The sequence below is a fragment of the Gossypium hirsutum genome, chromosome D08, assembly GCF_007990345.1.
Source record: "Gossypium hirsutum isolate 1008001.06 chromosome D08, Gossypium_hirsutum_v2.1, whole genome shotgun sequence".
In the NCBI taxonomy this organism is placed as follows: Eukaryota; Viridiplantae; Streptophyta; class Magnoliopsida; order Malvales; family Malvaceae; genus Gossypium; species Gossypium hirsutum.
In genome coordinates, this window is record NC_053444.1 from 30,797,653 (window position 1) to 30,812,456 (window position 14,804).

At 35.9% G+C, this 14,804-nt stretch overlaps 1 protein-coding gene across 3 annotated transcripts; it reads left to right on the forward strand.

Moving 5' to 3' along the window:
* The first annotated feature begins 10,961 nt into the window (after positions 1-10,961).
* Positions 10,962-14,595, forward strand: LOC107908887 (protein IQ-DOMAIN 1). Of its 3 annotated transcripts, none has more exons than XM_041099957.1 (5): positions 10,962-11,079; positions 11,495-11,578; positions 12,964-13,251; positions 13,349-13,717; positions 13,846-14,595. In XM_041099957.1, the coding sequence occupies exons 2-5, from the start codon at positions 11,498-11,500 to the stop codon at positions 14,443-14,445; spliced, it is 1,338 nt and encodes a 445-aa protein (XP_040955891.1). In that variant the 5' UTR covers positions 10,962-11,079; positions 11,495-11,497; the 3' UTR covers positions 14,446-14,595. The 3 variants fall into 3 exon arrangements, with proteins under 3 accessions (XP_040955891.1, XP_016691667.2, XP_016691675.2); XM_016836178.2 differs by having other exon boundaries at positions 10,986-11,264; XM_016836186.2 differs by lacking the exon at positions 10,962-11,079 and adding an exon at positions 11,094-11,271.
* The last annotated feature ends 209 nt before the right edge of the window (positions 14,596-14,804 follow it).

Genomic DNA, 14,804 nt, shown 5'->3' on the forward strand with positions numbered 1-14,804 from the left:
ACGGTGTACGGCATTTACGACCGTACAAAGCCTCGTAAGGTGCCATCTTAATACTTGATTGAAAACTATTATTGTAAGCGAATTCAATCAAAGGTAAATACCGTTCCCATGAACCACTGAACTCGAGGATGCAACATCTCAACATATCCTCAAGTATCTGAATTATCCGCTCAGATTGACCATCGGTTTAGGGATGAAAAGCAGTGCTAAAATGCAGCTTGGTACCCAAAGCTTCTTGCAATTTCCTCCAAAATCGCGAGGTGAATCTCGGATCTCTATCTGACACGATAGAAATAGGTACCCCGTGTAATCTCACAATCTGAGAAACGTACAATTCAACTAGTCTATCCAATGAAAAATCCATACACACGGGGATAAAGTGAGCCGACTTAGTCAGTCTATCAACAACAACCCAAATCGTATCCTTCTTACTTGTTGACAATGGCAGTCCGGACACAAAGTCCATTGTGACTTGATCCCATTTCCACTCGGGTATCATGATCGGCTGAAGTAATCCTGAAGGCACTTGATGTTCCGCTTTCACTTGTTGACATATTAAACATCTCGAAACAAAGTCGGAGATGTCTCGTTTCATACCATGCCACCAAAACCAACGTTTCAAATCGTTGTACATTTTCGTACTCCCCGGGTGACTTGACATTCGGCTACAATGGGCTTCGTTCAGAATCATCGAAATGAGTTCCGAACTCCTTGGAATACACAAACGACTTCTGAACCTCAAACAATCATCATCATCAATTTGAAACTCCGATTCCTTGTTCGGAGCACACTCAGCCCGTTTTGCAACCAATTCATCATCAACTTTCTGGGCTTCACGAATTTGATGAATCAATAATGGTTTGGCTTTTAATTCAGCTATTAACACATTGTCGGGTAGAACAGACAAGTGCACATTCATCGCTCGTAAAGCAAACAATGATTTCCGGCTTAGGGCGTCCGCAACCATATTAGCCTTTCCCGGGTGGTAATCAATGACAAGCTCGTAATCTTTCAACAACTCAAGCCAACGTCTTTGTCGCAGATTTAAGTCTCTTTGAGTCATCAAATTTTTGAGACTTTTGAGATCCGAAAATACATGGCACTTCTCACCAAATAAGTAATGTCGCCATATTTTTAAAGCAAATACAATGGCAGCTAGTTCAAGATCATGGGTCGGATAATTTTTCTCATGTGGCTTTAATTGTCTCGACGCATAGGCCACCACTCGAACTTCTTGCATCAATACGCAACCCAACCCAAGTAGGGATGCGTCACTATAAATGACAAACTCTTTGCCTGATTCGGGTTGCATTAAAATTGGAGCTTCAGTCAAATAAGTTTTTAGTTGATCAAAACTTTTCTGACATTTCTCCGCCCATTCGAACTTAACATCCTTTTGAAGTAGCTTCGTCATTGGTGTGGCTATCATCGAGAAACCTTTGACAAATCGTCGGTAATAACCGGCGAGTCCCAGGAAGCTCCGAACTTCGGTAATATTTCTTGGAGGCTTCCAGTTAAGTATGGCTGAAATTTTGCTCGGGTCAGCTCGAATACCCGATGCGGATACCACATGACCCAAGAAGCTAACCTCTCTTAACCAGAACTCACACTTACTGAACTTAGCATATAACTGCTTATCCCGCAAAATTTGCAACACTAGCCTCAGATGCTCAGCATGTTCGGTCTCATCTCTTGAATAGACCAAGATGTCATCAATGAACACAACTACGAACCGATCCAAATATGGTCTGAAGATCCGATTCATCAAATCCATAAATACCGCAGGGGCATTTGTGAGCCCAAACGGCATCACTAAGAACTCGTAGTGACCATATCCCGTTCTGAAAGCAGTTTTGGGTATGTCCGAATCTCGAATTCGCAACTGATAATAGCCCGATCTCAAATCTATTTTTGAGAACATTGAGGCTCCCTTCAGTTGGTCGAACAAATCATCGATACGCGGTAACGGATATTTGTTCTTTATCGTCACTTTATTCAGTTGACGATAGTCAATGCACAACCTCATGGTTCCGTCCTTCTTTTTCACGAACAATACTGGTGCACCCCAAGGTGAGAAACTTGGTCGAGCAAAACCTCTATCCGTCAATTCTTGCAACTGAGCTTTCAACTCTTTTAACTCGGTTGGTGCCATACGATACGGAGCTATCGAAATCGGCGTAGTCCCAGGTACAAGCTCAATACCAAACTCTACCTCCCGAACAGGTGGTAAACCCGGTAATCCTTCAGGAAAAACATCCGGGTATTCACAAACCACCGGCACAGATTCGGGTTTCTTGTCTAATTCTTTGTCATCCAGTACATACGCAAGGTATGCTTCGCACCCTTTTCTTACATATTTCTGGGCCAACATTGCTGATATTACAGCTGGCATCCCCTCCAAGTCCGTAGACTCAACTCGGATTACTTCGTTATTTGCGCACCTCAAATCAATAGTCTTGCTTTTGCAATTCACAACCGCATCATGCGCGGTCAACCAATCCAAACCAAGAATAACATCAAATTCATCAAACGGCAAAAGCATCAAGTCCGCCGGAAAACAGGAACCTCGAATTTCTAGGGGACATTTCTTACACACTTTGTCGACAAGCACGTAACGACCCAAGGGATTTGACACCCGAATTACGAACTCAGTAGACTCAATAGGTAAAGTCTTACTGGATGCTAAGGTTTCACATATGTAAGAATGAGTAGAACCGGGGTCAATCAAAGCAATTACATTAGTATCAAAGAGAGTAAAAGTACCGGTAATAACATCAGGCGAAGAAGCATCCTCGCGGGCACGTATAGCATAAGCTCTAGCAGGCGCACGAGCCTCGGATCTGGTCGTAGCATCTCTAGATCCTCTCTGACCACCACTAGCATTGCCCGTATTTCCAGATGGTCTACCTCGAGCAGTGGTAGCACCCGGTTTCCCACTCTGATTTTCATTCTGTTCAAACAACCTCGGGCAATCTTTAATGAAGTGGTCAACTGATCCGCACTTGTAACAGGAGCGGTCAGGAATCTACAACTCCCCGAATGCCATTTACCGTAATATCGACATTTCGTTCTATCTCGACGTTCATTCCCAACACTGGCGACCGAAGTGCCTCGTGTACCCACAGGGGGTCGATCACGATCTCGTCTAAAAAGGCCCGAAGTGCCTCTAAACTGGCCCACATCATCTCGAAATTTCTTCGATGCCTGTTGAAGAGACTTTCCCGAAGATCTTTTACGAAACTCTCCAGTTCCCACATCAACTTTTTGTTTTTCTTTTCTAAGCTCTTCGGCTTTACAAGCTCGCTCGACCAGTACTACGAACTCTCGTATTTCAAGAACGCCAACGAACATTTTTATATCTTCATTCAGCCCATCCTCGAAGCGTTTACACATGATAGCCTCGGACGAAACACATTCCCGAGCGTATCTACTAAGTCTAACAAATTTTCGCTCGTAATCAGTAATTGACATGGAACCTTGCTTAAGCTCAAGAAATTCCTTCCGTTTTTGATCAACAAATCTCTGACTGATATACTTTTTCCGAAACTCAGTTTGGAAAAACTCCCAAGTTACTTGCTCTCGGGGCACAACAGAAGTCAGAGTACTCCACCAATAATAGGCAGAATCACGTAGCAAGGAGATAGTACACTTTAGGCATTCATCGGGTGTACAAGATAGCTCATCGAGTACCCGGATAGTGTTGTCCAACCAAAATTCAGCTTGCTCGGCATCGTCGCTATCCGTAGCTTTAAATTCAGTAGCCCCATGTTTTCAGATTCTATCAACTGGGGGCTTATTTGACCTTATTTGGTCAGTTACCGGAGGTATTGTAGGTGCGGGGGTGGTATTAGTTGGGAATGGAGGTTGTGGGACAGCCGTATTAGTTCGAATGTATTGGTTGAACCAATCATTCATCATGCTATAGAAAGCTTGTCTAGCTTCATCATTCGGGTTACTAGCATTAGGTTGAGAGTCCGCCGGCGCTGTCCCTTGTGCGGGAGCAGGCGCTACACTCTCAAGATCATCAGCTACCTCTCGGTTGGGATCGGGATCCATTACTATAAATAAACACATTTACAATTGTCAGAAATCACCACACTATCAAGTAATCACATAAAATGGCATGTATAGCTAGACCCAACGCATTACGGTAGTCCTAGAATCGACTAAACCTGGCTCTGATACCAATCAAATGTAACACCCCGAACCCGAGACCGACACCGGAGTCGAACACGAGGTGTTAACAGACTTTAAACCCCTTATAAAAAATATTTCCCAGACACTGCCAATCTGCGTACTAGTCGCTTTAAAAATCATATCTTGAGTTTCACAACTCGAAAATCAGTTTCGTGATTTTCCCTGAAACTAGACTCATATGCCCATCTACATATTTTTTTCTAGAATTTTTGGTCAGGCCAATTAGTACAGTTTATTAGTCAAAGTCTCCCATGTTACAGGGATCGACTACCCTGACCTTTGCGCATTACGACTTGGATATCTACTTGTACAGGGCTCCAATACTGATGCCGTTTGTTTCTATAGAAACTAGACTCAGAGAGGAATCTATACATATATGGTATGACTCCTAATTATCTCTGGTTAATTTATAATGAATTTCCAAAGTCGGAACAGGGAATCCAGAAACCGTTCTGGCCCTGTCTCACGAGAACCTGAATATCTCTTAACATACTGTCCGTATGATTGTTTCGTTACTTTCCTATGAAAGTAGATTCATCAAGGTTTGTTTACATAATTTATTCACTATTTAATTCCATTCCTACTATTTTTAGTGATTTTCCAAATCTACATCACTGCTGCTGTCAGTATCTGCCTTTAAGGTAGACTTTACCTATTTCATGGTTTCCATGATTCAACTAGCCCTTTTTGCATAAATAGCACAATTTATGAAAGTGATTAACCATCCCCGTGGCCAATCCTTGTCAAGCATATCCACACCAAATGATTATAACATTATACTCAAACACATATAAGCCATTTTCGCATGGCTATCCAAAATTTATACAAGTCCAAAGGGTCCACGACCCACAACAAACGGGTAGTCCTATACATGCCATTTCGAAGTTCAACCAAAATTGTACCAAAAGGGGGGGCTTTGATAGTGTGGGCGACTTTGACTTCAAGATCCCGAGTCCGATAGCTGGAGAACCAAATCTATAAAACAGAGGAGCAATGAAACGGAGTAAGCAATTTATGCTTAGTAAGTTTTGAGCAAGAAATTCCAGCACAACAAAAGTATAGCATTCATATAGCTAAACGGATAATTTCATATGCACAAATTTACGATATCGTACTTGCTTCACATTATCAACCCTTATGTACATACACAAAAGATCAACTCAGCCAAAGGCCGGTAGCTCGTTTATCAACTGAGCGAATACTTATTTGTAAGGGCTCAACTAAATTCAAGCACATACGAAACATACCTCAATGTTGGGATGTTTCGAGAGTATTAACTGGAATTTTACAGCAAGTTCATTCATTCCCAAATCACGTACCTTCGGAATTTAACCGGATATAGCTCCTCGTTCAAATGCCTTCGGGACATAGCCCGGTTATAGTAATTCGCACAAATGCCTTCGGGACTTAACCCGGATTTAGTAACTCGCACAAATGCCTTCGGGCTTAGCCCGGAATTAGTATCTCGCACAAATGCCTTCGGACTTAGCCCGGAATTAGTATCTCGCACAAATGCCTTCGGGCTTAGCCCGGAATTAGTATCTCGCACAAATGCCTTCGGATCTTAGTCCGGATATTGTCACTTAGCACAAGCCTTCGGGACTTAGCCCGGACATCATTCAAATAACCATGCACATTTAACAATAAATCATGGCCCATTCGTATTTCATTTTCGTTAGCAAAACTCAAACACAAGACATTTATCATTCTTGCAAATTCGGCTCAATAGCCACACAAAGAGCATGATTTTAATTTGCTTAAAACATGATCTAATCACATCATAATTTAAGCTCTCTTACTCAAGAACTTACCTCGGGTGTTGTCGAACGATTCCGATAGCTATTCGACCACTTTTTCCTTCCCTTTATCGGATTTAGTTCCCCTTTGCTCTTGAGCTTAATTAAACAAATAAATTGATTTAATCATTTGAGCATCGAAAAGAGGAACACAAGGCACTTAGCCCATATTTATACATTAGACATTAAAGTCACATATGTACGGAATCATGAATCAAACTCAACATTTTAGCTAATTTTTCCCCCTTGGCCGAATATGCATGTCTATTTTGGGGCCGATTTCAACACTTAATACATTCTACAAGTATGGTCACTTGTATTGACTAAACACCCTTTTGTTTCAAGTTCAAAACTTGGCTAATACACACATATACACACTAGTAAAGCATCCTCTCCCTTTCCATCAATTTAACACATGCATTGCTCATTAACATGCAAAAGTTATATTCGGCCTTAGCACACAACTTGCTAGCCGATTCTTCTCCATTTAGCAACCAATGCACATATGTGCTCACTCAAAAATGCTAAAAAGGAGGTTCAAGAATCATCAAGCCACCATCACATGCATCATTAACAAGCTTCATATTTAGCATGCAATGGCATTAACACAAACTCCACCTAGGCCGAATCTTAACTCATCCTCATGCCTCATCACCACAACATCAAACATCAACCAAGAATGATGCATCCATGGCCGAGTGTCATTTCCATCACATAGCAAGATTTAGACCATGGGCTAGGTAGAACTCAAGCTAACAACTAAAACATGCATGCATCTCATGGAACATCATGAAACATACCTTAGCCTAGCTACATGCATGGCCGAACCTCTTCAACCTTTCTTCTTCCTTCCTCCTTAAAATTTTTGGCCAAGGATGAACCAAAGGATGAGCATTTTTTTTTCTTTGTTTTTTTCTTTCTAGTTTCGGCTAAATGAAGATGAGAAAGGATGAACAAAAATTTTCTCCTTTCTTTTCTTTAGCTCACGGCAATGGGGGGGAAACAACTACACACATTTTTTTTTTGTATTCATCATACTCCTTTTCATTATTTTATGCCCATGCCCCTTATTTTATTTTTTTCCTACATACCTCACTAGGCCAACATGTTCCCAACATGTTTCCACCCATAGCATGGCCAACCACTAGCTCAAATTTTGGGTAATTTGACATGCAAACCCATCATTTTCACAACATGCATTAATAGACCATTTTAAATTAGCCTATCATATTTTCACCATGTCTCATATCAATCCCTATTTAATAATTTCTCATGCAATTGGCAAAATTGGAGAATGAAACTTCCACATACTCATGTACACACATAATAAGCATAGAATATGGAAATCAATTATTTTTATGACTCAGTTTTGTGGTCCCGAAACCACTTCCCGACTAGGGTCAATTTTGGGCTGTCACAATAACTTTATATTTTATTATTTAATTTAATCATGCATGATCCACTTTATAGCTTAAAAATATAATATGCTCAAACTAATATAAAATAAGTCATTTTATGCATGAAAACTATATAATAAAGCATAAAATCACATTTTAATAATTTTCATGTCCTAATTTCATATTTTCACATATTTCATTAATTTATTAAACAATTACTTGGTTTTAACAACAAATTTAAGTAAAAAAAATGATGAATTATATAGGAAAAATCCTATATATTTTTCAGTTTACAAGTATCTACGAAGTTACTCCTTGAATCTTTCTCATGCCTTGTATAAGGATTCATCATCCATATGCGAGAAAGTGGTGATCTCGTTCCGCAACTTAGCATTTTTGCTAAGTGGGAAATACTTTACTAGAAATTGTTCAGCTAATTCTTCTCATGTTGAAATTGAATGTGGTGGCAACGAATTAAGTCATGCTCGTGCTCGATCTCGCAACGACTATGGAAACAACTTCAATCTCAATGCGTCTTCAATTACACCGACTATCTTAAAGGAATCACTCACCTCCATGAATAGTTTAAGGTAAAGGTGTGGATCTTCTGTGGGTATTCCACTAAACTGACCCATTGTTTGACGCATATGGAACATCACAGGCAGCAATTAAAACTGTGGTGCCTTGATCTCCGGTCTCCTAATTCCCGAATTTAATTCATTAAAAAGTGAAACAACATATTGCCTTATAGCTTGATCCTTGTCATTAGCAATAAGGATTGGATTATGAACATTAGCGACTCCATTTCCTTGACCATCATTTTGATTTCCAAGGTCCATTTTTGTGGCTTGTCTTTGGGCAAATCTTTCACGTCTTCTTTATCTAATTGTCTGCTCAGTTTCAAGGTCTACAGGTAATAAATCAATAATTTGATCTATGCTCATAAACATCTGAGAATAAAATCACAAAAAAAAAAATTGATTAGTAAAGTTAGAAATAAAGTAACATAAAATAAGAACCAAATTGCAAAGAATAATTTTACAAAAATGATTTAATATAAAATTTGATTTTTTTAAATTTATTATTACATAAATTATTTTAATAAATATATTTTAATAAATTGAGAATTCTTATTTTACAAGTATGATAATTTTTTTATCAAGTAAATTTATTTAACAAATTGTTTTAGTAAAATGAAAACTATTATTTATAAAAAAATCTTATAAGTAATAAAAAATATATAAAATAAAAAAATCAGTAATATAATCAACAATAAAAAATATATTGATCCGTTTAAAATTTTCTCTAAAATAATGCATTTGTATAAATTAAATATATGTTTGGGGAGTCAAATTGCTTCTTTTTAAGAGATCCTATCGCGTTTTGTTTTAGGTTTGATTGTGTGGGACATAGAGATTTACCAATATTTCGTATTTTTGCACTTACAAATAAATTCTGAATCTATTAAAATTTATCCATCTATTTATATTGCGAGGACAATATTTTGAATCTAATAACAATTACCTTGGCTACCTTTTTAATATTTTATCCTCCAATGAATAGAATTTAAAAGGAAGAAAAATATAATATCACATTTGGTATAAAATATTTAATGTGGTATTTATATTTTGAAAATATACGATGTGATATCTAAACTATCAATATGTGTTTTTATTATAGTACTCTTACTTTCATAAAATGTCCAATGTAATACCTACACTTTAAAATGTCTAATGTACTACGTAAACTATCAATATTTGTTATTGTTAACACCGTTAATGAATTGCTAAATAAACCAATAAAAATTTGGCATATAGAAATTTTTTCCAAATCATCAAGTTACATGGATAATATAATATTATGTAAAAAACTAAATAAAACAAAAAAAAGTTAAAATCAAATAACTAAACATACGATTAATAAAAAAAGTAAATACTAAACTTATATAAACAAAAATGTCATCTCCGTTTAAATAAATGATCATCTTCTCCAAAGAATTTTCCATTTGAAATGATATTTTTATTAATTTTTAAATACTTTTTTATTATACTTTCCATGTAAAATTAGTATTTACTTTTTTTAGTAAGAATATGTTTAATTATTTTTTAATTTAGTTTTTTATTTTTTATTTAATGTTATATTATTCATGTTGATTTGATTATTTGAAAAAATAATTCCGTAAAAAAATTTTATTGATTGATTTGGCGATTCACTAATATGTTAATATTAGGTACCATAATAAAGTATATATTGATAGTTCATATATTATATTAGATATTTTGAAAGTAAATGTATTATATTGAACATTTTATATAAATACAAGTACTATAATAAAATATATATTGATAATTTAAGTATCATATTAGATATTTTAAAAATAAGGATAAAAAATTTACCATTTATTTATATTGCGAGGACAAAATATTAAGTCACCACCAAAAGGCCACCACGGTTGCTTTATGATTTGTGGTAGTTGAAATCTTTACTCCTCGGTTGCGGCCCCGTGCTCGTGGTGTCTTCCACCCGATGAGTAATAAATAAAATCAAATAATTTTATTATCTTTTTAGGCGACGGTCAACTTAAAAGCTTTATAAAATAAAATTTATAACTTTATTATAATATTAATTAAAAAATGGATTATTAAAAGGACAAGGTTCCATAATTAACGTTAAAAAAGAAAATCAAATCATACCATCAAAGGAGAAAGTGTACGCCCAAAAGAGAACTAAACCTTTGGTCTATATGCATCAAATTTTATGGTTTTAAGACACAATAGCCTAACTTCCCACTCCCCCCTCCCCACTCCCCAAAAAAAAAAGAAAAAAAAGGAGGCCATAACGGGACTTATGCTACATGGAATTCGTGTGATATTGACTTCATGCTCCAGTTGTTTTCCAATATTAAAAAATAATTATCACAATTTGCTTAGGAAAAAAAACATAAATATATTTAAAATTAACTACTAATAGTCAATGAAATAAATACACTTAAAATTTTAAAATTAATAAAATTATACTATCTAAATATGTAAAGTTATAAACTTAAATTGATTAATATTTAAAAATAAAGTGCATGTCATATTAATCTACTTAAAGATTAATAAAAATTAAATGTGAATTTTAATTTATTCATTTATATTTAAATTAATAAATGAGTAATTATTTTATACGCAATAGCTTGTAGAATTTTTAAACTTTATAAATGGATTAAAGGTGTGATAAGCGTATTTATTTATAGGATTAAAAAATAATTTTAAATTTAAATTTGATAATTGTTCTCATATTAAAATTTGGACTAGATAATTATTTTTATATTGAAGTATGAATTATTTTTTGTCCAAATTAGACCATCAACTTAGTAATTATTTTTACATTAAGATTTGAATTTGACAATTGTTCTCCTATTAATGTATAAATTTTAAGATTTTCAAAAATTTATTTATAAAAGTTCAAATTTTAACTTAGATAAAAAATTTTCAAACTCAACATTGTCGAAAGTTGAACTTAACCTAAAAAAAATTCAAACCAAATAGTTATTAAGAATCCCAAAAATCATTTTAACCCTTAGTTAAATTCTAAGCCTATGACAGGGTAGGCTTAGGAGAGGAAATGGTGATGTGGGAGAATGTCATTAGGCTGAAAGCAACCATAATGAGCCCGTGAATTTGATAAATCCAACGGCCGATCGCGTGGGTCTCTTCATTTACTTCGTTCTCTACTTTCTTGCCCACTGCTTCTGCTTCCCTTCTATCATTTTTCCATATCACCTGTTTTCTCTTTTTTCTCATCTCTCCCCCCAACTCTTGTCAAATGATAGAGAGGAAACATGACAGTAAATCAAGCCAAGTGATAAAAGTTTCAGCCTGCTGTTACTGTCTCTGGTTTCTTTTGACCTATTTTTTTTAAAAAAACTCTGTTTCTTAACTCGTTGTTCCTCTACTTTGCATTCATTCTCTGTTTTCATTGACATGGGTTTTCAACCTTGTTTTTATAATTGAACTTTTCCTTTTAATTGGATGCAATGTGATTTAGTTATAAAGCTGGTCTGATGAAGTTAAATATATGCCGTTTTTGTTATGACTTTTGAAGCACCTCTATTGATAGGAGATGGGAAAGAAAGGGAGTGGATGGTTCTCCACGGTGAAGAAAGTGTTCAAGTCTTCATCTAAGGACTTGCCCGAGAAAAAGGTAACTGATTTTTTTTGTTGTTGGGTTTTGGATTTCTTTGCTTAATTTCTAGGCAACCGATCAAAGGTTTTTATGTTGACATCTTTCAAGATTTTCTTTTTCAGATTTTCATTTTAAGGCAGACTTAAAATAAAATACAATAAACCCAAAATCCAAAACATTCTGGATTATGTTTCTTTTAGTTAGGGGTGCTTACCCTTTTCCTATCTGAACATGGTTAGCTCTTATCTGGGTATCTTACATGCCCATTATTCATAAGTCATCTGTTACAAAACTAGATTTATCGAACTTTTCCTACATGTTTAAAATATCATATTCCACATCAATATTTAAATTTGTCCAACACAATTTTTCAATAAAAAAGAAAATTTTTAATAACATGGATTACTTTGTTTTATTTTTCTTTGCAGCCAACGTAAATTTGTAAAAAGTAGATAGATATTACTCATTTTTAGCTTATTTTTGAAATGTATGGCGATGCTCTAATTACTTTTGCAAAGAAAAAAAATTAAAAGAAGAGAAAACATTACAAATATGAGGCAGGTTTTTATAAAAGAATATATTTGATATATTAATATGATGTTAATGAATTAAATAGTAGCATGTAATTAAAGATAATTTATTTAGATTTTCTTTTAGGAATTTTTAATAATGTGTTTAATTCAATAACAAGGTAATATACATAATCCGTGTATATATCTTTTTTTTATTTATAAAACTATTAACAACAAAGTATTTAAATTTTGAAATATGGAAGCATGCAAGGAAAATGACACATTAAGTATTTCTAACAGGTATTCTCAAAAAGAAATTCCATAATTAATTGACTTAAACGTATTTTAAGTATAAAAATGCATAAACGGTTAATTTTCAAATTTAATTTTATACATTTTTCTCAATAATATTTCAGTCGAGGTAAATTCATATTGGAGGAGTATTCCTTTTTATCTAAACTCGGAAGTCAGTATGAAATATGAATATGTAATTATGGTTGATATATTAACTTATAATTTATATCTATACTATATGGAATATATGTTTGACATAGTGGTCCTATATATATAATTTAAAATAATAGTCAGAGCTATATTATTGTACGTGGTGGAACAAAGATGACCATCCTTTCCATTGTTCCATGGACCATGAACACTAGCAAGGGATTGCGGTCCCCTATCGACATAACTTCCTTGATACATTATTATCAGCTTTCACGTCATTCAACTTGATATCATGTGCTCCAAATGCTAGATCCCAATCATGCCATAGCAATAACAATATGTCCTCAACTTTTTCTTAAATAAAAATGTTCATTGTTTAACATTGTACAAGAAAATGTTGAGGAAATTATTGTTTACACTGAGCAATTGTACGGGCATGGTTTTCAGAACGAGAGTGTTGAGAAATGGCCGAATGAGGGCCCGGAAGTAGTGTCATTTGAACATTTTCCGGCAGAGAGTTCACCAGACATCACTAAAGATGAGAGTGAAACGTCAACTCCGAACAAAGATAGTGACCACGCCATTGCTGTGGCCTTGGCAACCGCTGCTGCTGCAGAAGCTGCTGTTGCTGCTGCTCAAGCAGCGGCTAAAGTTGTTCGATTGGCTGGTTATGGACGCCACTCTATGGAAGAAAGAGCTGCAACTCTTATACAGTCGTATTACAGAGGCTACCTGGTAAAACCTCTCAATCTATGAAGGCACTATTGTAAGACGGGGTTAAGTAAAAAATCACTGCATATACTTTCGTTTTCAAACGAGTTTGATTCTGTAGGCTCGGAGAGCTTTGCGAGCTTTGAAGGGATTGGTGAGATTACAGGCACTAGTGAGAGGCTATAATGTGCGGAAGCAAGCACAAAACACAATGCGGTGCATGCAAGCATTGGTACGGGTGCAGGCAAGCGTTCGAGCTCGTAGGTTGCAACTAACTCAAGAGAAGCTTCAAAAGAGAGTGGATGATGACGAAGACGATAACGAAGAAGAAAAAAGGGGAATGGAAGAACTCAAACTTGAACGAAAGCCGAAGAGTCCGTTGAACAAATATGACAGTTGGGACGGTGAGAATGTCAATGGATGTGCTTCAAAGAAACATGATGCTGTTATGAGAAGAGAACGAGCCCTTGCTTATGCCTATAGCTATCAGGTTGGTCAACTATTGTTCATTATAGTTTTTAAGTATATGAAAATTACTTTCTTCAGTGAAAAATATATAATTTAACTGTATAATATCATTTTTTAACAATATTGTTATAATTCACATTATTGCATCAGGAGGAACAACGGCAACATCATGAACAACTCCTTGTGCAACCACAGCACAATGGCAAGGATGTTGGAGTGTATCTCAATGAACGTGAGAAAGCGCAATGGGGTTGGAACTGGCTCGAGTGTTGGATGTCGCCGCAACCATACCCTGCCCGTCAATTGGGATTACAAGAGGGTGCTTACTTGGCTCTACCCCGCGCTACTACAACCACCGATAACATGTTGGAGAAGACTGTTGAAATGGACGTTGTGACACCAATAAAATCTAGCTCATACCTAACTCAGCAGCAGCTGCAATCAGACTCTAGTAGTGTCACTAGCTATATGGTCACTACCCAATCTGTCAAGGCCAAAGGGCGAAGTCAAGGCTCAGCGAAGCAGCAACGTGGAGCTTATGTACCCGAATGGAATTCATCGACGAAGAAAGCCTCAGGTTGTGATTCCTCAAGTTCGGGTGGGGGACCAACAATCTACCAGGCCCCAAGAAGCCCTGGCCCGAAGAGTAATGGTGCCCGTGTACCGTCTAGACGTCTAAGAGGCTGTAGTCCTGATGCTGGCGCTGGAGGAGAGGATTGGAGGTTGCCTATTGGAAGTCGGGGATGGTGAATGAATGACTTCGATTGATTGTGTTTTAGGACTTCCTCTAAAGTGTGAAATTAACTCTTCTTAAATGTAAACATGGTTAAACCCCATGTATAGGCCTTATGGTCAGGATATTTATCATTATAAATGTGATTTGGGTTTGAATTGCACTGATCACGTTGCTGTTAAGACTTTTCCGCCCTCTTGAAATTCATCAAAAACATTTTTTGTTCTCTTTCATTCATGTTAAAACATTTTTTGTTCTCTTTCATTCATGTTGGTTATGTCATAAAAATGCGAACTGTTAATGCATTATTATGATTAGATTACATGTGTGTGAAAATGTTTTATATAATTAATATATTTATAAAAAATAAATAAGT

Excerpts from the sequence above, each read along its gene's own strand:
- LOC107908887 (XM_041099957.1), top strand. The coding sequence starts at position 11,498 with ATGGGAAAGAAAGGGAGTGGATGGTTCTCCACGGTGAAGAAAGTGTTC. Across the intron at positions 11,579-12,963 it reads AGGACTTGCCCGAGAAAAAG|AACGAGAGTGTTGAGAAATG; the intron begins GTAACTGATTTT and ends CATGGTTTTCAG. Across the intron at positions 13,252-13,348 it reads CGTATTACAGAGGCTACCTG|GCTCGGAGAGCTTTGCGAGC; the intron begins GTAAAACCTCTC and ends TTGATTCTGTAG.